At 56.0% G+C, this 21,095-nt stretch overlaps 1 protein-coding gene across 4 annotated transcripts in view; it reads right to left on the bottom strand.

The window, feature by feature from the left end:
- Positions 1–21,095, bottom strand: part of SDK1 (sidekick cell adhesion molecule 1) — an 857,865-nt gene that overhangs the window by 73,042 nt on the left and 763,728 nt on the right. For all 4 annotated transcript variants that reach the window (XM_070567258.1, XM_070567254.1, XM_070567255.1 and 1 more), the window contains exons 29-32: positions 19,487–19,681; positions 16,753–16,954; positions 8,109–8,212; positions 5,400–5,470 (exon numbers count right to left, since the gene is read on the bottom strand). In XM_070567258.1, the coding sequence (XP_070423359.1) occupies positions 5,400–5,470; positions 8,109–8,212; positions 16,753–16,954; positions 19,487–19,681 (572 nt within the window). The remainder of the gene's footprint in view (positions 1–5,399; positions 5,471–8,108; positions 8,213–16,752; positions 16,955–19,486; positions 19,682–21,095) is intronic.

Genomic DNA, 21,095 nt, shown 5'->3' with positions numbered 1-21,095 from the left:
AATCAGGAGGCGAGACGGCAGAGACTTCCAAGACCCTGGGCCCTTTGCCTTTCCTTTCTGGGCTGCCGATGGAGATTCGTGTCCCTGCCTCCCGGCTTTTACACAGCATTGCACCCAAGGAGAGCGCCCGGGGAGGGCACCCGGGGAGCCCTGCTCTGCTCAGATGAAACAAGGCCATCTTAGCTGACAGCCCCTGGGCCCTGTCCTTGTCCTTGTGCAGAGGCCAGGCAGGAGTAGCAGGGCAGTGATGACGAGAAATCTCATGCTGCCATTTTTGGGATCTGTGTTGACTTGAATCGGTGGAAAGGAAGAGGCGAGTGGGCAGATGGAAAGCGTGCAGCTGGGTCTTTCAGCACCAGCCCAGCAACCTCACCCTCGGTCGGTCGCTGTCAAAGCCTCCCTCAAAGGCCCAGATTATGCCCGTGGTGGCTGTGGGCACTCGGACCTCAGCAGGAAGCCCGCAGAGGCCCCAGGGCCTGACTCTGCAGACCCGCACACGGCCCAAAAGATTACGGTGAAAGCAATTCACTTTTGGGGGAGGAGGGAAGCTGGGGGTGGGGAGGACTAGATTCAACTCACCAAAAACATCAAATATGCAGGAAGTTGGAAGTTTAGGAAAATCAAGCGTCCTCATTGAGGACCAAATGTGGTCCTGCCACCGGCAGCAAACACCTCCCCTCCCCGAATCTGTGTCCACATGTCCTGGGGCCGGAAGATGGAGAGGAAGGGGGGAGACGGGGACACTTCCAATCCTGGGCTCACAAACATTTCTAGCCAAAGAGAGACGATGCTTTAGAAGTGTAAGATGAGACTGCGCCCCGTGCCCCACGGGCACAACTGCCGCCGGCGACCATGCAGGGTCCCCAGATGGTAACACTCAGTGATGCTGCACCAGCAGGCCCCTCGCACCCCCCATCAGGAGCCATCCAGGCCTGGGGAGGGAACAGGTGGTCACACAGCCCAGACGGCAGCCTCTCTAAAGGCTGCAGGCCTCGCGAAGGGCCGGTTCCACGGAGATTTCTGGGGCTGCCTGCTGAGGATGCTGAATTGGGGTTAACCACACTTCCATCCCTAGAGTTTGGAATAAGCCTACCTGTCATTCATGCAAGAGGCCTCTATGACTCTGGATGTCCTGGGAGGTAACTGTAGGGCAGGTCCGTGTGACACACAGAGAGTTCTAGAAGCGATGGACTGAGCTCAGGCTCTAGATACAAGTCCCGGCTTTGTGGGCTTGGGCTGGCCACTCAGCCTCCCAGGATCAACTCCATCTCCATAACAGTCTGGCTAGATGGTCCCTACAGTATCAGATGACTCTAAACGGAAGGTTGCCCTTGCAGACCTGGTCTCCCAGCCCCGGCCCTGCCCACGCCGTGCTGAAAGTTTCTGATTCAGCCCTGATTGGAGGGCAAGGCCTGCCTGCGTCTTGTTCATTTCCATCTTCCCCTCAGCACCTGTGACAGGTCTTGTACACAGCAGGTGCTCAATCAACGCTTGTAGGAGTGAGCTGGATTTGCTGACGTCCAAGACAACCCCGTCGATGGTTAATTCCACCCTGGACTGGCCATCTGTATGGGCAGATGCTTGAAAGGACCTGGGAGCCCCTCCTAAAAATGTCTTCCCTCTGCCTCATTTCTGCATCAGAAATTCTACCAGCAGACTCTTTGGGGATCCTGAGGGTTTTTTTCAGTTTTCAAAAGCTCCCTGTGAAAATGCATACGACCTGATAGGAGTAAGCCTGGGCTTGACCACCCAAGATAGCAGGCAGGAAAGGACAGCGAGCTGGGGATGACCCAGAGGATGAGGCAGGGCGTCTGGAAGCAGGGGGGCTGAGGGCAGGGAAGGGCGAGGGGCTAGGAGGAGGCAGGACTTCCACGATGAGCCCCGCTCCTGGCTGCCGGCAAGGGGACAGGCTGGGGTCAGCGCAGCCAGACAGGCCCTCTCCCCACTGTACAGGTGGGGACCCGGGGCTTTGCAAGGTTCAACACCATGCCCAAGGTCTCGTGGGGAGCAGAGGTAGGGCTGGAACTCAAGTCTAAATCTAATCCAACTGCCATTGTCCCTGTGTGTCTGAGCTTTTCCTTTATATTTCCAAGACTTCATTTCCCAGAGTGTAGAACAAGGATTTCCTCTGACGCCTGAGGGATTAAGTCAGGGGAGCACAGGAGGCCCCAGAGACCCTGGCTCAACGTGCCTTCCCTTGAAGCCCAGCATCGAATCCCAGTGGCCGTCACACCTCTGAGCCTCTGCTGGGGCTGTGCGTGATGGCCGGAGCCTTTTACCCGGGGGAGGTCCATTCATCCTGCAGAACGCGTTCAGTTGGCACCTCCACCTCCCTCTGGCCAGGGTTGTTGCTCCCCCTCCACTGTCTTCCCACTCATGCTTTGTAGAGCTCAGTGCACTAAACAGAAGCCCCGAATCTGCCTCATTCACCTCCGGGTACTCAGCCCCGACACTGGAGCTGGGCGTCTGCAGATGATGGAGCAAGTGGCAGGACCCAGGCGGATGCAACACTCCTCTTAGGAAGGTACCTACAAGAACACTGAGTCTGTCCTCTGCTGAGTCCATGGAGCATGATGTGATCTATTGCCTGGGAGGGTTCCTTGGCCAGAAAACAGCCTCAAAATCCACTTAGAGAAATCTGCAGCCGCCCGAGGGGAACTGCATTTGAGTGACAGGCTGCGCGATCCAGTGGAAATTTCAGAGCAGCCAGCTTCAATGTTGTGACCAATTCAGGAACGTTAATGTCTATTCTGAGCTGCACTCAGCGTGAACACAATACCGCCACTGTCTAGAATACACACTCAAATCTTTAGATTTCAAGCAGCACTGGACCCCGTGAAAGGCAAAGATTGATTACCCTGCTAAGAAGCAGCAAACCCGACTAGGGAGTGGCTATGGGGGGAGCCATTTAAATGGGTCAGCAGCCTCGAAATTACAGGCGGTGTTTGCATTTTTAAACAAATTACACATAAAAAAAGGTTTACAGGTGAAACACTTCATTTGGAATGCAAATCTATATTTAAACATAGTCTCTTTGTTCTGTTCACTCTGATTTAGTAAATTACTCAAAATTTTAATTATACTTCAATCGCCTGGCAGTTGACAGGCATTTATTTCTACAATACATTGTATTGACTGGCTCCTGCTCTGGGCGTCTTGCAATTAGTTTGTTCTGTTGGGCTGGGAAGGAGGACAGCTGATGGACACATATGCCAAGTTCCTTTGGTGCAGCAATGGGCCACTTCACAGAGCTGTCCAACCACAGCTGAGGGGCTCGGAGCCCCGGGTGGTCGGGAGGCAGAGTGGCCGAGGTGGACAGCTGGCATCACATCCACACAGCCGGTGCCACGTTGACAGCCACTCGTGTGGAGGCGATGATGTGTCGTAGCCCTGAGTGCTGACTTTACGCAAAAGGAGCTTACCTACCTACTGGAAGCCGAAGGCCATGTCTACAGAGAAAATGCTAATTTTCTGTTAGAATTTAGCGCAGTACAAAGGACCAGTCTTCTTTCGGTTGATTACGTTAGTGGAGGGTGGGAAATAGAAGCACATGGGACCTTAAATTTCCATTTTGAATGTTTCCCACCTTCCACCAAAGACCCTAATGGAAGTCAGGGGTTTGGAGACTTAACCGGTCTTGGATCAGAGACCTTGTGGCCACTGAGGGGTCACCTCTGACCAGATATTTTTACAGAGGAGGAAGCTGGAGCTGGAGAGACCTCTCAGGGTCACTGCCATCCAACGGCAAGCTGGTGCCTGCAGATCTAGAGCCAGGCCCTTTGCACTTCACTGGGGCTCTGAGACAAGCGTGGGGGACGTGGATTCCCAGGAGCTGGGGCTGGGGCCCAGCTGAGGCTCTGTTGGTTCCCATCCAGTCCCCAACACTCTGGGGAAGCCAGAAATTGCAGAGCGCCACACGGTGGTGAATTTCTGGTTTCCCTGGAGACATTTGGAATGTCCTCTGATCACCTTCAAAGGTTCCCATCACCTCCAAGAAGCTGTCACTTAGCAACAGAAGGGGGTGAGGAAGTGGCCCAAAATGACTCCAGCCATACTTGAAGGAGGTTATGCACTCTTAAGAGAAACCCCGTTTATTGACTCTCCAGCCATTGTCGAAGCATCAGTGTCAAGCTGTGTTAGGCTGAACCTCATGAAATTGCCACTTTTGTACCTGGTCCGTGCACCTGGTAAGGCACAGCCCTCTCAGCTCTCCAAGGCCACGTCCAGACCATTGTTCTGCTCTCCTGGGTCCCTCTGTCTCCTGACTTCCCAAACCGTCTGCTCCCTCCTCTGAGTCTGGATGACACGCTGGCATCAACCTGGACGATTACCATCCACCTCGAGGAAGACTCTCAGCCCACACAGACCAGGCTCTCGACCCAGGCTCACAGCGGCCGTTCCCAGGCAGACCTCCGTGGCTCTGCACACAGACCCCGGCGCCGCCCTCTGCTTGCCTACCCTGCGGCCCCCGGCTCTGGGCACTGCCCTCCCTCCTCCCTCCTCCCCAGGACAGCAGCTCCGTGCTGGCCGCAGGAACTTCCCTTGTTGGACAAAAGTTTGGACTATGCTCTCATCAGTGCCCTTAGCCCCTGCCCCTCAACCTGTTGACCCTGCTGGGCCCAGCTCCAGCCCTGCTCCTGAGGCTGCCCCCGCCCCGGCTGAGCCCGTCTCCCACAGAGCCTGCTGGCACCCTCAGCCGGGCTTGCCCTCGGGCTGGGCGGCCTTCCTTGGCAGTTCCGCTGCTCTGTTATTTTTGTTCTCAATGCACCTCATTGTGAGCAGGAAACACCCAAATTGGAAATCAGGCAACGACAGGGCTGTGCGTCCTGGCAACGTCCTATCAGAGTGTCGGTTAACGGCCACCAAGGGTTATTTGATCATCTGGGAGAATGTGCCTTGGTTTGACTCGCTGTTCACTGAAGATTAAAGACGGGGACTCAGTGGGACACACGCAATCCTATCAGTATTTTGTCCAGTTACAAATGATTTCTGTAGCAATGGTGACTCCAACGGTTTTGGTTTCACTGCCCTCTAGGACGTGACCCTGTCTTGTGTGGACCACAGAAGCCCTGCTCTGCCATCCGTCACCGAATGCCAGGGAACATTCTGGTCCTCCGATGTTCTTTGCCCAGCCTTGCCCTCCTGCTGGCCCCTCCCTAGTGAACTGAGTTCAAGTTCATCCTGCATCTGCCTGACAGTTAGGCCCTCACTGTTTTGGAAACGGCACTTTGACCCCGTCCCCTCCCGGTTTGGAGCCCGGCCAGGGCGTTGCCTTTGTCTTGCCCTCAGAGGCCTGCCACCAGCCCGGCCTGCAGTCCGCTCCAGCTGCGGCAGATGCTGAAGGAGCAGGGGATGAGCCCACGGATTGACAGACACCTGGGGGTTCCTCAGACCCTTACCTGCCACTGGATCAGGACAGAGGAAGTGGTGTGTGGCGTCACTGAGATGAAGCTTGGAGGCTCTCCCGGAACTGAAACCCAAGAAGAAAGCACGGATTAGACAGTTCTGTCAGCACGTGGCCACGGTTCCAGGCCGGCTCTCTCCTGGTGCCGGTGAGCAGGCAGGGCCAGGGCCAGCCCCGAGAGGGGGGAAGCCGACCAGCCAACGTTCCGGCTCCCTCTCTTCCCTGTGGATGCCCATCTCCCATCTGCGAAGCCTGTGCCCAGGACAGAAGGACCCCATCCTAAAAGGGTGACCACTGGATCATGTCCCTGATTTTACCCTCCACAGACAGACCCATGCAGAGATACCCAAATGAGTATGGACCTCTCCCCTGGGAGCCACTTAGTGGCAACAGAGGCACCCAGGCGGCCCGGCCTGTGGAGCCCTCCTGCATTCTGGCTTCCTCAGGGTGCGTCCCCCTCCCTTGAGGAGGGGCATCCCTTATCTGAGGTACTTAGGTCAGAGCGGCTTCTGGACACGACAAACGATCAAGCCAGGCCATAGTGCTCTGGGTTTTAAATGCTAATGGGACTGCCATGACTGGAGGCTGACCCCTGCTGTGTGCTGAGTATGGGCGCTGGCCCCGCTCTGCTGTCTGGAGGGACAGGTTGGTTTGACCTCTGACCTCTGCCCATTGCTGTGCCCTGCACTCTGGAAGCTACAGTCCTTCTAGCACCTGCCAGGTCCAGCCACCCTTTCTGAGCCCCTCCAGCCTCCTGCCCCATCGAATCTGTGCGGCCCTCTTTGCAGACTGAAGGGACCTTTTTACGGCTCCCCCAGTGTAGAACCCCGAGCTCATGACGTATTAAATGTTCAAAACCAATCACTGAAGGGAATGATCTGGGATATTCTCCCCAGCCCGCCCCCACCTGTGTACCTGGCATGCCCCCTACACTCACTGTCCGCAACTCGGTGCCTGGGTCCCCTGCTCTGTGACCTCCCGGTCCTCTGGACCCAGCACCTGGGGCAGGCCTGTACCAGCCACACCTCGGTCCTCTCGTCCCGCCTCATGGATGGCGGTTTGGCGCACGCTCTCTGGCCCACGCTATTCTATCTTAAGTCAGTGGTGGAGCCTTAGCCAGCTTTCCTCATCACACTTGATTGCGATGATGGGGGTCTCAATCAATCTCCTGATCACCACAATAAGAACATGTTTATTAGCAAACCACCCACACTCTCAAAGGACCCCCACCAACACAGGCTTCCCCTGGCCCGGAGTCAGTCCCTGCCTGCCAGTCTGAGCTGATGATGTACTTGGAGACAACACAACGCAAACACGACGCGAATCCGCTGCAAAGAGAAACTGTGCGTCTCGGAAAAGGAAGATAACAGGATAGGAGCATCAAAAGAAGTGATCTGAATATCAAAGAATTAAGAAAGACCTTTGGGAAGCCTGAAGAGGCTCTTGACTGTTTCTTCCAAAAAGGCCCACTCTGACTGAGCTGTGTAAGGCGAAGGGAGGCCACGTGCCCTGCTCTGACACAGTTTTCTCAGAGACACGCCAGCAAAATCAGCTTGCTGTATCTGTTTTTTTTCTTCTAAGAATTAGTGCTTAGTTGCAAATATTACCTCAGGTGTGTTAGATGTAAGATTAAAATAGGAGCCACAAAAGACAACCTAGTTTCTTAAGGCATGGGGCCCGCCTTCCCTCCGACCCGTCCAGGCTGGGGCTCCGAGGGCACCACCGGGCATCCTCCCGAGGTGGGAGGGGCCCCTGACCAGGACACACAGCCCTGGAGGGTTCTGCTCTGCTGGGAGCGCTGGGTGTGCAGCAAAACAACTTCTGCGCTTTGCTGAGAAGCTAGACGGGTCCCCCTGAACCCCTTTGCTGGTCACCCGAGCCTCCTGTTGGAAAAGCTAAACCGCCAGGTGATAAACGAGCAGAACTGAAGATGAGAGGTCCCGGGGCGAGGCGGCTGCAGATGGGTTTGTTTAAAAATGGTTCCTCTGGTGCATTAAAACAGAAAAAGACGGTGCTTTGGGGTAGGTGTGGGGAATTATTATAAAGCCCTGCTGGGCAAGCTGAATGCTCAGGTTTGCAGTCCGGGGTCTGAGCTATGGCATCTGCTATGCAATGGCAATCCTTTTCCATCCTAAAAGGCGGCCTGTCACCTTTGATGACACCGTCTCCCGGCTCACTCCAGGCCTGGCAGACGGTCACACAAAATCTCCACAGATCTGCAGGCCTGAGTCCTCCGCAGGACAAAGGGGGCGAAAGGCCACTCGAGCTTTTAGGGAACCTCACTTCCATCACTTAACTGTGCTTCTGTCAAATGCCACAAGAGGGTTGGCTTGTGAATGAGAAAAATGGGGGGAACCTCTTAAAACCCAGCTACCCTGTGACATTTATTTTTAATGACCCTATAAATTATTCAATTTCTGGGATGCTAATGGATTGTAGGGCTTTGGAAGCCAATCAAAGAACCTTCCTTCCATTTGGAAGCCCTTGAAGTCTTGATTTACGGCCACAGGCTGTGCAGGAGGGCTCCGGGCTGTCTGTTCCTAATCGAAGCCCACTGCTCACCCTTGCTTCCCTCGCTCCCCACGCTAACCCTTCCTGGCTCAGGACGAAAGTGGGACCTCTCTCTGGGAGCCCATGTTTCGGGTCCAACAGCAGCAGCTGGAAGTGGCCATGTCTGTTGGCCAGCCTAGGCCCCACTGCTCACCATCCTGCAGGGTGGTCACTGCCTCCGTCTCCACGCTGAAGTCACTGTCCCCGATGTCATTGGTGGCTTTCAGGCGCAGCTTGTAGGAGGTGAAGGGCCTCAGCCTGAAACATGGAGGAGACCAGTTACTGCGGGAAGACCTCCACCCGGCCCTGCCCCGCAAGCTCTGGGGAATGTCCGCCCTGCGCTGTGAGCTCCGGCCTCAAGGAGGAGGGCATTCCGGGGCTGGGGTTGACTCACTCCTGGCAGCAGTGAGCGGGGCTTCAGTGGCCCCAGAACTGTCTGAGGAGCGGCCCTTAAACACCCAGCACTGTCTTCCCGGCCGGCCTGTAGGAGAGGACTTTGGCAGGGAAGAGGAGAGGAGGGGAGGGGAGGGGAGGGGAGGGCAGAACTTCCTGGCCAGGGCACCAGGGGACGGAGACTCTGCTTAGGGCTCCTGAGGGAGGAACACCGCCTCCTGTAATTAGAGACACTCCTGTGCAGCAAATCACCGCTCTCTGAGGAACTTGGATTTCTCAGGAGGAGGTAATTACATCAGCCCTAGCTGGGATCCAGAATATGCAATGAATGCCTGCCCAGCTCACTTCCTCACTCACCCCCAAGTGCTCTTTTGTGGGTGTCTGCACTGGCCAGCCCCAGCCTGGCCCCAAGGTCTGCCCCTGCCCCACCTACAGGCAGAGCCCCCCCACCATCCCCACATCTACTGAGCCAGACACAGTGCCCAGCCCTTGACAGGCATTACCCCACTGAGCCCACACAATAGCTCTGTGGAGTAGACTCACCATGATTCCCACTTCCTGGATGCAAAAACAGAGGCCCTGTCAGATTAAGCCCCCTGCCCACTGCCAGAGGACTGGTACATGGCTTGGCCGGGATGGGAATAGGGGTCTTGTCTTGAAGCAATATTTGTTTGCCACTTTACCTAAGACCAAGACAATGCCAGCTGTCTGTATGAAAAATGCTGCTCCCCCCAGCCCGCTGGTGGAAATTTTAGGGGCACTAATGCTCCCGAGGCACTGCCTGATGCCACCACTTCAGGCTTCCTTCCATCCATCTCTCCATCTGTCCTTCCTTTCTTCCTCCCTCCCTCCCTCGCTTCTTCCTGCCTCCATCCAGCTGTAGAGCCATTCTGTATTAGTTGGGTCTCATGAGCCAAGCGCTGTACACACCTAAGACCAAGACCACACAAACTCTTCTGTGCAGACAACGCTCAAATCTTCCTTAAGTCGCCTGAATTGCACCTCCAGACACTCACTCTTGCTCAGTACCTGGCTGGCCAGCTCCTCTGGGCTGCCCTTCACGTCCCTTCAAAATGAGCAGGTAAGGAAGCAGCGTTCTCTCTCCTCCCCTCCCAGCGCGGCCCCACCATCCCCTCTCCTTCCCAGACCAGAAGAACTGGAGTGATTCTAGATTCTCCCTCCCCTTCCTTCGGGTCCAAACTATCTCTGAGTTTCCTCGACTGCCAGTCTGAGAAAGCCCTCATCGGTCCCCGCAGAACCAATTCTCTCTCCTCGCTCCCAACCCAGCCTGTAAGCCAGCGGTTTCCAAACTGAGCTCTGAGGAACCCCTGAGACTCCGAGGAGCCCTCTGGGAGTCCAGGGCCCCCACGCTTCTGTGAACCAGCGGCAGCAGCACTTCCGCCTGGTTTATAAGTTGGTTCTGGGTCATACTTTGTTTAGAGAATGGATTCTGCTTTTGATAACCCTTCCTGGAGACCATGATCAGAAAAAGTGTCCCCCTCTCTGTTTTCATCCTGACCCCCTGCTTAAGGCCGATGACAGTGGTTCCCATCAGCAGACACCCCAAGGGACGCTCGTCCTTCAAAGCCTGTGGAAGCTGCTCTTCCTCTGCTGCTCACAAGCCCCTGGCCTCTCTGCGCCCCGACTCCACAGCTGGAGAAAGTGGGGACGGAGCGACTTTGCCGGGGTCGGCTTCGCCGGACGTGCTTCTGGCGCTCCACCCTGAAGACTGATCTTTGCTGCAGGTTTCGGGGAGATGGCCTTTATTAAGTCAAAACAAACAAATAACTTCCCCTCCGTCCCTAGCTTCCTGGGAGTGGTTTTATCTAATTTTGGTGATAACAGCGTTTTTCCTCCTTTGACCTCCTGCCTCACCCTCCTGAGCCCCCACACTAGCCTGGCCAGCTCCTCTCCTCCTCGAATCAGAAGGCAGCACAGTGTGGTTGTTAGGAACGTGGACTCTGACTCCCAGGTCACCTTGGGCAGGTGACTGTGCCTCAGTTTCCTTCTCTGGGGTGACAGGAGCATCCGCAGCGTGAGGCTGTTGTTTGCACTAAACTCAGCAGAAGCTTAGGAGAGACCCCGGCCCACGGGGAGTACCCACCAGCCGTCAGCTGCGGTTACCACTATTATTTCCCGGCAGGTGTCAGCTTAAACGCCCAAAGCAAGGCCTGTCCTGCCCACTGTCCTCCGCATCCTGTGCGTCGCCTCATCTCCTTCATCAGTTTGTAATTAACGGTTTGTTTCTTTGACGACCGTCTGTCTTCTTCACAAGACTCAGGACTCCTGAGGACAGGGACCAGGTCGCCTCATTCGCTGCCTATCCCCGGGACCAAGAACAGTGCCTGGATCCCAGAGGCGGGCAGTGCACGTCTGCTGAAGGAATGAATGAAGGGGGAGGACCTTACCTAACTCCCACGCTTCTTGGGAGGTGGAATAAGAGACACATGTGAAAATCAGCTGAGCCTCTGGCACGTGGTAAGTGCCCCGGCAATGACCCTGGTCATTGTATTTAGCATTTACGTTTATTTAGTATAGTGTTAGTTAGAATATATTTAGTACATATGATTCATTACATTAGATTTAGTACCTCAAAGTTCTCTAATGAGTTCCGGATTTGAGGCCAAACATCAAGCTCGTCGAGGACCACTCTTTCTTTCCCATCCTCTGGGGTCTCGAGGAACCCAGGGCACATGGGTCTGTGGTCTGAGATAGACGGGGTCAGGCAGAGGGGAACGAAGGCAGAGGTCCGCATTACACCCTGTTGGCCAGGCTCCCTCCTTCACAGGACAGATACGATGTCTCTGGGAGGGAGTCGTAGCTCCGCCCACTCTGGGCAGGAAGCCCCACCGTGCCAGGCGAAAACAGGCGCTGTGCGACTCAGAGGCAGTGAAGGGAGTGGCCAGCTCATCGCCAGTGAGAGGTGACGATGGTGATGGTGTCCCCTCTCCTGGTCTCCTGCTCGATGGCCTTCTCTGCATACTCCTCATCTCTGGGGGCCTGCCCCCTGGGACTACTGGTCTACCACGCTGGTCCTCACCTCCACCCCGCCCCCTTGCTCCTGCCCTGCTCCCTCCCGCACAGAGCTGGACTCCAGCGACTACCCCATAAACAAATAAAGGACAAACCATCCTGGAATACTTTCCCTGGACCCCTCTAACTTCCCCAAATTCTGCTCTCTGTTCACTCTTCCAGGCCTCCCCAAGCCTCCTTAGTTTCTCTGAGCCTCACTTCACTCATCCCTAAGAACAGAGACAAGGACACCCACACTTCCCAGGGCCGTTGTGACCCTCATGGAGACTGATGGCTCTCAGCACACAGTAGGCATTTAATAAGTGTGACCTTCTCTTTCTCGTCTCCCCGACTGTCCAGCCACGTGGATCTCGTCTCCCAGGAGCTCCATCCCTGACGCGTGCAGCGTCCCTCCACCCTTCTCAGGTTCTTCTCATCCCTCGCCTGCCAACTTTCTGCCATCCGAACTCAGAAACTGGCTATATTTAGGTAAATTTTCGAGATAACACCCATTATTAAAACTCACCTATTATTAAAACTCACCCATTATTAAAACCCCCATTATTAAAACCATCTAAAACTCAGGGAAGGAACAGATGTGCTTAGCATACCCTCTCTACCCAAACTTGCCTGCGATCAGAATTCTTATAGGAACAAGGTATGTTTAGAAAGCAAGGCTGTGCTTGTCCTGCCTCTGACTGTCCCCCTGCTCTCACGTCCCCACACTCACCTCCACAGCCAGAGGGCGTGGGGGGGTGTGTGGTCACAGCTCACAGTTCAGTGTGCGTCCCACAGAGCGAAGAGCAGAGTCTTGTAAACAGAAAGAGCTCTGTGCACTCTTCTTTCATTTTGTTATAACAGTAAAATACATGAGTCCTGAACATTTTAGTAGCTATCCACTGCTGCCTCTATGTATTCATTTATTTATCTTTAAGGTACTGGTAATGTTCATTAAGAACTCACTACTCGCATCACGAAGAACAAAGAATATTGAACCCATGCACAATGTCCTTGGCCAAATTTACTTGATTTTTAATAGAGCATTATTTTTAAAGATTATGCAGAAAAAAAAAAACAAACGAAAGACTCCAATGGAGAGAGGGCCCCATCTTGACTGTAATTGAACCCCTATTGTTTTACATGGCAACTCTCTTTGGGCCCTTGCGGTTTTGGTTCCGGTCCACAGCCCCTGCCACAGAGGGCGGTTCAGAGGAGAAGCAGACCCACTATTTCTGCATATTCAACGGCAAGTGACCTCACACCCGCACTGCTCAGCCCTAGAGTGACACCCGGCATGGCCCCGTGGCCCTGGGCAGGCAGCCGTCCTCGTCAGCTCTACTGCACTTCTGTGGGATGCAGCCGTCAGCCAGACACCGAGGGGCCTAACCAGGACCCTCAAACCCAAACCCAACGCCTGGTGCCCTAGACCCACCGTCTCTAGAGGGTCGTACAAGCACTAGATTTAGATGGTTCAACATTTTTTTCTAATAGTATATCTTCCTTTTCTTTTTTTAAAGGTACGCTTTTTGGTGAGGAAGATTGGCCCTGAGCTAAGATCTGTTGCCAACCTTCCTCTTTCTTGTTTTCTCTCCCTAAAGCCTCCATACACAGTTGTATATCCTGGTTGTATATTCTAGTTCTTCTGTGTGGGATGCTGCCTCAGCATGGCTTGATGACGGGTGCGTAGGTCCGTGTCCAGGATCCGAACCAGCGAACCCTGGGCGTCCAAAGTAGAGCGTGTGAACTTAACCACTCGGCCATGGGGCCAGCCTGTTAACTTTCTGTTTTAAACTTTTGTTTAAACTTTTATGATTTTTTGCCCACTGGCAGATTTCATGCAACTGGCCAAAGTGAAATGTAAAAAGAATGTCAAAAAAAAAAAAAAAGGAAAATGGAACCGTCAGGATTATGGAACGGGAGCAGATTATACCATGGCAGTGTACAAAATATTACCTTCCTGGGATTCTGCCCATGACATGTTCTCTCTCGATGGGTGGAGGAAGCATTTGTCCTAGTTCTGGCCCATTAGGAAATTGACAACAGTCTCTCCCACACCAAATTAAACTGTCCGTCCTGAAACATGGACTTCTCCTTTCCAACAGGAAGTCCCAAGCACGCAATCCGTCTGTCTGGTTTCAGGAGGCTCCATGACAGAAAAGGCAATCGGATGTTATTTTTCTCCTTTCTTTCAGATGGTTACACAAAGGGGTGAAGTTATTTATATCCACGAGAACATTCTAATTAAGCTAAGCACCTAGTGCTATAGAATGTGGGTTATTAAGTAAGCTGGGCACACCCGGCCACACTCGCCGAGGCTCAGGGGTGCCAGGAGAATTCCAGGGCTCAGGGGGAAGACCTCTGCAGCAGGAGTGCTTTCCTCTGGGGCTGAGAGCTCCCTCCTGGCTCCCACGGCTGTGCTTCAAAGGGGAAGTGGAATGCTGGCAGCAAGCTGGGAGGACCGGGTCTGACTACTTTGGATGGCCTTATTCGTTGGCTGCCAGTTCCCTGCTGTCAGTACTGAGGCAAATCTTGGACTCAGAGCTGAAAGGAAAACAGGATCGCCCCTCTGGCCTCGTCTTTCACAGACAAGAAATCTGAGGCTTAGCATGCTTACGTGATGGACTTCTCCAAGGCCATGTGGCCACTACGGGGTAGACAGATTGCCGAGAGCTTAGTGCTTGTAAGATGACACATTGTTTTTTCAGTACGTAGCAGGCCTCGTAAATCAGCTGTGTGATAGTGTGTCCATGAAGCTCTGAGCTACAGGCCCAGGGAGCGTCAGAACTACAAAGAATCCAAGGGGTTCTCTCTTCCACTCAGAGAGGAGGAGGCACAGCGTGCTCATTGCTTAAGACGTCTCTGCCTCAACTTCCTCACCTGCAAAACGGGAATAATAGGAAGTCTGGTCTGTGCCTCCACACGGCTGTATGGACACTGTACGGAGGGACAAGGGAAGCTGTTTAGAAAACGACAGAAGGCTGTGCAGTGCTGAGGTGGAAATGGTAATGATAATGGCACTGATAATAACGACAGCAAAGAAGACGAGACGGATGTTTCAGCCATCCAGACGCTGCTTGACCAGGCTACTATGGAAAACACCTCAGAGGTGACCACCAAAACCGACACCATTCAAGTCCCATTTTCCTGCCACAAGGAGCACAATTACAGTGGTAGGAACCCTAACTAGTTTCTAAACTCCAGCCTACCAACAGACATATCTGAACAAATGTCGACCCCATCAAGTAGCAGGCCAGGCAGTGACTCCAGTTCTGCTGGAAACGATACTCGTGCTTGGGGCCCATTTATCCTCCATTTTGGGACAGAGCCGAGAGCTATGTGGATCATGTGACTGAAGGGGTCACTGTGCAGAGGTCTATCACTGGGGGTCCCAGAGAGCTGGAGCTATACGCCGATGAGCTGCCCTTCTTCTCGGCTTATAACCTGCTCCGAAGGCCATCTCCAAGGGGGCACCAGGTCTGTGAGTGAAAGCAGAGATGCTGGGAGATCTGCGCGACCTGCTTGGTGCCGCTCATGGACGTCCAGTTAGGATACACGCTCAGCACACAGGCGCGCCTCCTGGGTGGGACGTGCAGGGCAACAATGACGATATTATACCAATGGCTGCCACTGCCACAGGGCCTGGTGCTGCGAGGTGCCTTATATTACCTCCAAACCATGCGACAACATGAAAGGCACGTGACGAGGAAATGTCCAAGAACGCTCAAGTTGGCTGCCGCCATCACCCAAACGGTGAGCAGCAGAAAGCAGACCTAAACCTGGATAGTTCTGGCTCTAAAATCTTCCCGTGATGCCAAGTGCCAACCATACCCCACCGTGTGCATCACGCTTCGCGTCCTTCATGTGCTTGGTCCTCAAACCAGGGAGGGGGGTCCCTCTTCTCTTTAAACCCCGCTGTTGTCACGTCTAGGAGATAGTGACAGAGCCATACTCCAACCCCGGCCCCTGACTCCAAAGCTTGAACTGTGCCTCTGGGGGGTCCCTGAGGATCGAGGCTGCCCCAGGAGCCCCCCGGTCTGCTTCTTTCCCCCTGCGCGGTTTCAGCAGAATGCCGGAGCTGAGCGGGGTGGCCTTGCCAGTGAGGAGGGTCGGGACACTCCTGGGAGGTTCCATGCATGCTCCTGGCTGGCTGGGCTGGGGGCTACAGGCAAGCTACTGACGTCTGACGCTCGTTTTCCATCCACAGAATGGGGACGATGGTCTCTCCATCGCTGGCCCATCAAGGAGAGTCAATGGAGATTCAATGAGCTAGTATGTGTGGCGTTTCCTAGCCCAGTGCCCGGCATGGTAGGTGCTAAATACGTGGAGTTTGAGTCTAAAAGATGAGAGGAACCTCGGCCAGCCTGGGAGACCGTGGCCTCAGCCTCCTGTTCTCCTACAAGGTCAGCGAGGGCTCTAGAACCCGCCCCAGAGACAGTGGGACTCAGTGCTGAGCAGCCCCTGCCCACGCCCCAGAGCGGGAGCTTAGCGGGAAGTGACTAAACTCAGGGCCGGACAAGAAGCGCGGTGCAGATGCCAGGCGGGTCTCCCCAGGCAGGCCTGCAGCCTCACAGACCGGGGCTTCCATGGGCTGGGCCGAGCAGTGCAGCCTGGGGCTGGTGGAGAGGGCGGAGGACCTGGGGTCACTTCTCAGGCCCACCATCTAGCTCGCTAGGTCTGTGTGGCCCTGGCGGCTCTCTCACCCAGCTCAGCCTCAGTCCCCCTCCCAGCCCTAAGGAGGGGTGGGACTGTGAAAGGACCGAACGAGATCGTGCCTGCAGAGCTTGGCTGCGACCATCAGCATTCCCCTGCCCCCTCAGACCCAGCAGTTTACTGAACAACTGAATAAATGGTGGGTTGTCCTCCTGTTCTGTGGGGTCACCCCCCTTTCCCTATCAGACATCACTAACGAACCCCAGCGCTGAGGTGGAATCTGTCTGCCTTGCTGAGTTGGAGAGCGAGCACAAAGAGAAGGGCCCACTCTCCCGGCCCTGTGACATCGGCAGCTGGGACCACCCTGTCCCCACATCTCTCCCCTCCCCAGCATCTGCCTCTCAGGGATGTCCCCACTTCCAGGCTCACCATCTCCATCATCTGTGCCTCGTCAATTCCAGAGGCCTTGGGTGTGCAAATCAGCTGGGCAGGGCATGCTCGGAAGGACCGACCCAGGGAAGAGGCTCGGGTGGGCCTGGGGAAGTGGGTTGCAGGAATCCTGGGTCCCTGGTACAGGGCGTGTCAATTAGAAGAAGAGACATGAGCTCTCAGTGGTGTATCTTCTCGGACCACACAGACTCCCTACTCTGTGGGCAGGAGCCGGGTGGGGAGGGCTGGGACTGGCACCCGAAGGAGCAGGGCCCCCATTCCCCAGTGGAGGGTCCTTCTGCCTCTCTCAGTACCTTTCGACCTCACAGGCTGTGGCCTCGTGGCTGATGGACGAGGAGTAGGTCTGCCACTCTCCCCTGGGCAGCTCTCGCACCTGCACAGTGAAGTACCGGATCGGGGAGGCCCCGTCGCTGCCTGGGACCCACTGGAGCCGGAGGCTGCGAGCTGTCACTTCTGCCTGGGGCACCAGGAGCTCTCTGGGGGGCGCTGGTCTCTCTGCAACCAAACGAGAGGACAGACCAGGGACGTGTGAGAAGCTGCTCTTCCAGGAAAGGCGCCAGGGGAACGGACCGTGGTGCACTGTGCCCAGGAGTGCTGCGGCACGGATTGGAGAATCTGGCTCCACCGGGATGTGCGGCTCTCCCACAGCTGCCTTTGCACGGGCCCTAGCTTGCATCGGACTGGAGATCCCTGCTTGTTCCCAGAATGCTCCACCCTCAGAGCAGAGATAGACAGACAGACAGACAGAGGGGAACAGCACATGCTCCTCGGCCCACCGTGCCATCGAGTGCAGGCATCTCTGAGTGACAGTGGCTCTCCTGCACACCCCCCGGGGGCCTGCTCTCTTTCTTTCTGATTCTGGGCTCAGTGCATCTTTGACACTGATTTCCTTTCCTGCAAGTCACCCTGAGCCTGAGGCCTCGAGCTCAGCCCTCCTTGGGCGAGAGCGCCCGGCCATCCCTGCCGGCTCTGGGCCCGTGGCTGTCGGGTTGGGGAGGCACGGCCGGGCCAGCTTCTGAGTACACAGCCCATTCCATCGCTGTGCCTCCTCAGGCCATCGATTTCGATAGAGAAACTCCAGAGGGGGAGGAATAATTGTTTAATTGTTTATCATGAAGATGATTGATTCTGATTAAAATGTGTGGCTTGTAATAAAGCGCCGATTGACTGGCGGCCCCGCGGTGCCGGGCCTCTGAGGAGCCCTTCGATCTCACTCCTCGGTGCTCCTCTCCTTAGGCACGTGCTTTGGCTGCAGCATTTCTCCTCGCCCCCAGCAATGGTCCCGCGTCCCCTCTCCTGCCTCAAAGGCCCCCTTCTGGACATGGTGGCGAGTGGCAAAGCTCTCCTGAGCTCCCCTTTCTGGAGCCACAAGGACTGACGATCTGCGGGCCCTGGTGGGAATCTCCTAAACACTATGGGCCTGAGGAGCAGGTGGTGCAGGTGGTACGGGGGCGTGGGGTGGGGCACAGGGTGGTGTGGGGGTATGGGGTGGGATGGAGGGGCGTGGGGGGGCGTGACCCCATCCCCATTAGCAGCAGGATGCCTCCTAAAAGGCGTTCCCGCTAATACCTCCACCTGGATCTTTAAGTCAGGCAAACCCATCTCTTTCCCTCTACTTCAGAAAGTGCTGGAGATTCCTAAGGGGTTGCATCAACTCTGTGCAGGAAGGCAGGGGCCGAGGCCAGCTGCTCTGGGCCTGTGGGAAGAAGGCAGGCCCTGGCAGCTCCCCAACACAAAGCACCGGGCTGACCACGTTCCTCGAAGATGCTCAGATCGGCAGTGAGAGCTCAGCACAGCCAGTCTCCTTTCCTCCCACCTTCTAGATGAAGATTGGACCTTTGAAGGGTTTTTCAAGCACTCTGGGTTCAACTCACAGCTCCCTCACATTGTCTACTATCCATCTTGTCACAAAGTATCACGAAGGCAGCAATGGCCCAGCTCACATTCTGAGCTGTGCCCGCTCTGCCCCCAGGGCAGCTCTGATGTAATACTGACAGCAAGTGGCACACACTCTTGGGCGTCCCAGCACTGCTCTGAGGGCTTCACACAAATGCTGCAGGTCAGTACCAGGGCACAGAGAGGGGAAGGGCTTTGCCTGAGGTCACATGGCTCCAGCACCTGGGCACCTGCTGACTCTTGGAAGAGAAGTGTGACAGACCATCTGCTCCCGGAGGTTCCTGCCAGCTGTGCCTGAAGCTCCTTCCAGTCACCCTTTCCCCAGGATCTCTGGGTCTGGCCATGACTCAGAACCTGGAGCTGGAGCCAGAGCTGCGTACGTCAGAGGCCCTGCGCAGTGGCCCTGGAGGAAGGATCCCGCAGAGGCAGATTCCAGAGTGAGGCTGAGGACGTGCCTCGGAGCCCGCAGCAGAGTTCTGTGGGGGAGTGGGCCGTGGGGTCTGCCGAGAGCATCCACATCCCAGCCCACAGCGGGGTGCTCCAGGCATGTGACACCCCCTATCTGGGCCTCAGCTTCCTCTCCCGCAGGTCGGGGCTCACACCACACTCCTCCCCAGGCTTTCGTGAGGATCAACCAAGACAATGCTCATCCGGGACCCACTCAGTGCTCGGAGCAGAGGGCTGACCACACAGACAGTTCCTTCTAGGACTGCCAGGTGGAAAACATCTTCACTGAGCGCCTGCTCAACTGGGGATGTGGTTTTGAGCATCAGAGACCAGGCGCCTGCCTTGGGGGAGCTTGCGCTCAAACATGATGACTCTATGCAACCCTGGACCAGTTACACAACCTCTCTGAACTGCGTCTCTATGTTTAAACCTGGACAATCATGCCTCGGTGAGAGCAGGGGCACGTGGTAAACGCTGGGCTATGCAGGCATGCTATGGTAGCACGCCCAGCTCCAGGTCTGGCTCAGTGGGTGCTTCATAAACCCGCACTTCCCACAGCCACCCGCCGCGCAGACCACTGGGCCTGAGCGAGGAGGCTGCATGCCTTCCATGTCCCTGGCTCCCATTTGAGCCTGTCCCCCTCCCCCTACTGGCCGTGAGCGGGACCGGGGCCTCAGGTCTCACCTCTCTTCTCAGTGGTGATGACGGTGGCCTCCAGCGGCTCCCCCCAGCCCTGCCTCGTCTTGGCCGACAGCCGGAAGATGTACGCAGACTCTGGGGCCAGCTCGGTGGCCGTGAACTGCCGCACCGTGGCGCCGACCTCCACCGTGGTGAACGTGTTGGGGCTGCTGCTGGCCAGGCGGTAGGCAATCTGGTAGCCTGTGGGCGGGGCACGGAGGGCCACTCGGTCAGCATTCCTACACTCTCTCGGGCAACCCCCTCCTGCCGCCCTGTAATCACTCCTGCCCTGGGAACCCCGACAGCCCTCTGCTTCTTTGCTGTCTCCCTCCTCACCCGGCACCTCTCACCAGGTCTTAGACATCGTGCCCCTGGAGAGGGAAGTCAAGCCCATGGTGATGAGCGGAGGGCCTCAGAGAGCCGGTCCCCCATCACACTTGTCCCCTCTCCATCCTTCACAGGAACAAGATGTGAAAATGATCTCATCTTCCCTGTGGCCATGGCACGCCGAGAGAACGCCACAGGGCCCAGCGGGTGTTTCTGATGGGGCAGTGCAGAGTGCTCATCACTCTTTCTGCCCCTCCTCCACGCCCACCTGCACCTCCTTCCCCTCGCCTGGGCCCAGGGCAGTGCCTCCCGCTGGGAAGTTCTCCAAAGTGCCCTTCTCCAACCGCATGGCCTGCTGCAGGCGGCATGGCGGGGGAGTGCCAGTTGGCTCTCACATCTCTTATCCTTCCTCTCTTTCGTCTGCCCCGCCTGCGGCAGATCACCAGCTTCCAGGGCAGAGCTGATGCACGGCGCACATCCATTTCCTCCTGTCGCCCCGTGTTCCTGCCCCTCCTCTGCTCCCACCCCCCCTGGAGGCCCCACCGTGGTGGCTCTGAACTGGGGGCTCCACTTTAAACAATCTTTCTCCCACCAAGGGAGTGGGAGGGTGCTCATTAATCAGTTGAGGGAGGGCCCGCGCTCAGAACATCTCTCAAAGCTCCTTGATTACCAAGGGCTTGGGGTGGATCCAACCTCTCCAAGCAGGCCACACCACAGCCCCTCCCCGCTCCAAAGAGGCAGGGCCAGCGTGCAGACCCAGCCTGGATGCGGCACGCACAGCATCCTTTCGGGCCCACAGACAATCGTGGTCCAGCCGCATTCCCGCTGATTGAAACCAGACGTGGCGGGTGCTGCGACATCCACAAACACTAATGACAGCCAAACGGATCAACAAGGGACTCATGGGGACCCGGCCAGCACAGCTGAATGCTGTCCTCCTGGGGCTGGGACGGCCACTTACAGAAATAAAGCCACGGTGACCGGGCCTCGGTAATCCAACACAGCTTGCCTGCCCACCCTCGGTCTTTTCGACTCTGCTCCTGGTCTTGCTTATCCCATGTCCCTTGGTTCCACCGGGACCAAGCTTACCAGCATCTTCCCAGCTCCGGCACACTGTCACTGTCCAACTACGCAAGGAGCCTCTCCCCGCCCACCCCATGGGAGGCCAGGAAGACGATTCCATGGGGCCAGACATAGAGTGAACCCTAGCCCCCCACCACTGCCCGTCACTATCATCACATGGACTGGGGGATGGCATGCCCTGCCCTGGCCACAATGATGGCCATTT

Source organism: Equus przewalskii, chromosome 12 (assembly GCF_037783145.1).
Source record: "Equus przewalskii isolate Varuska chromosome 12, EquPr2, whole genome shotgun sequence".
Lineage (NCBI taxonomy): Eukaryota > Metazoa > Chordata > Mammalia > Perissodactyla > Equidae > Equus > Equus przewalskii.
This window is presented reverse-complemented; position numbering and strand designations above follow the sequence as displayed.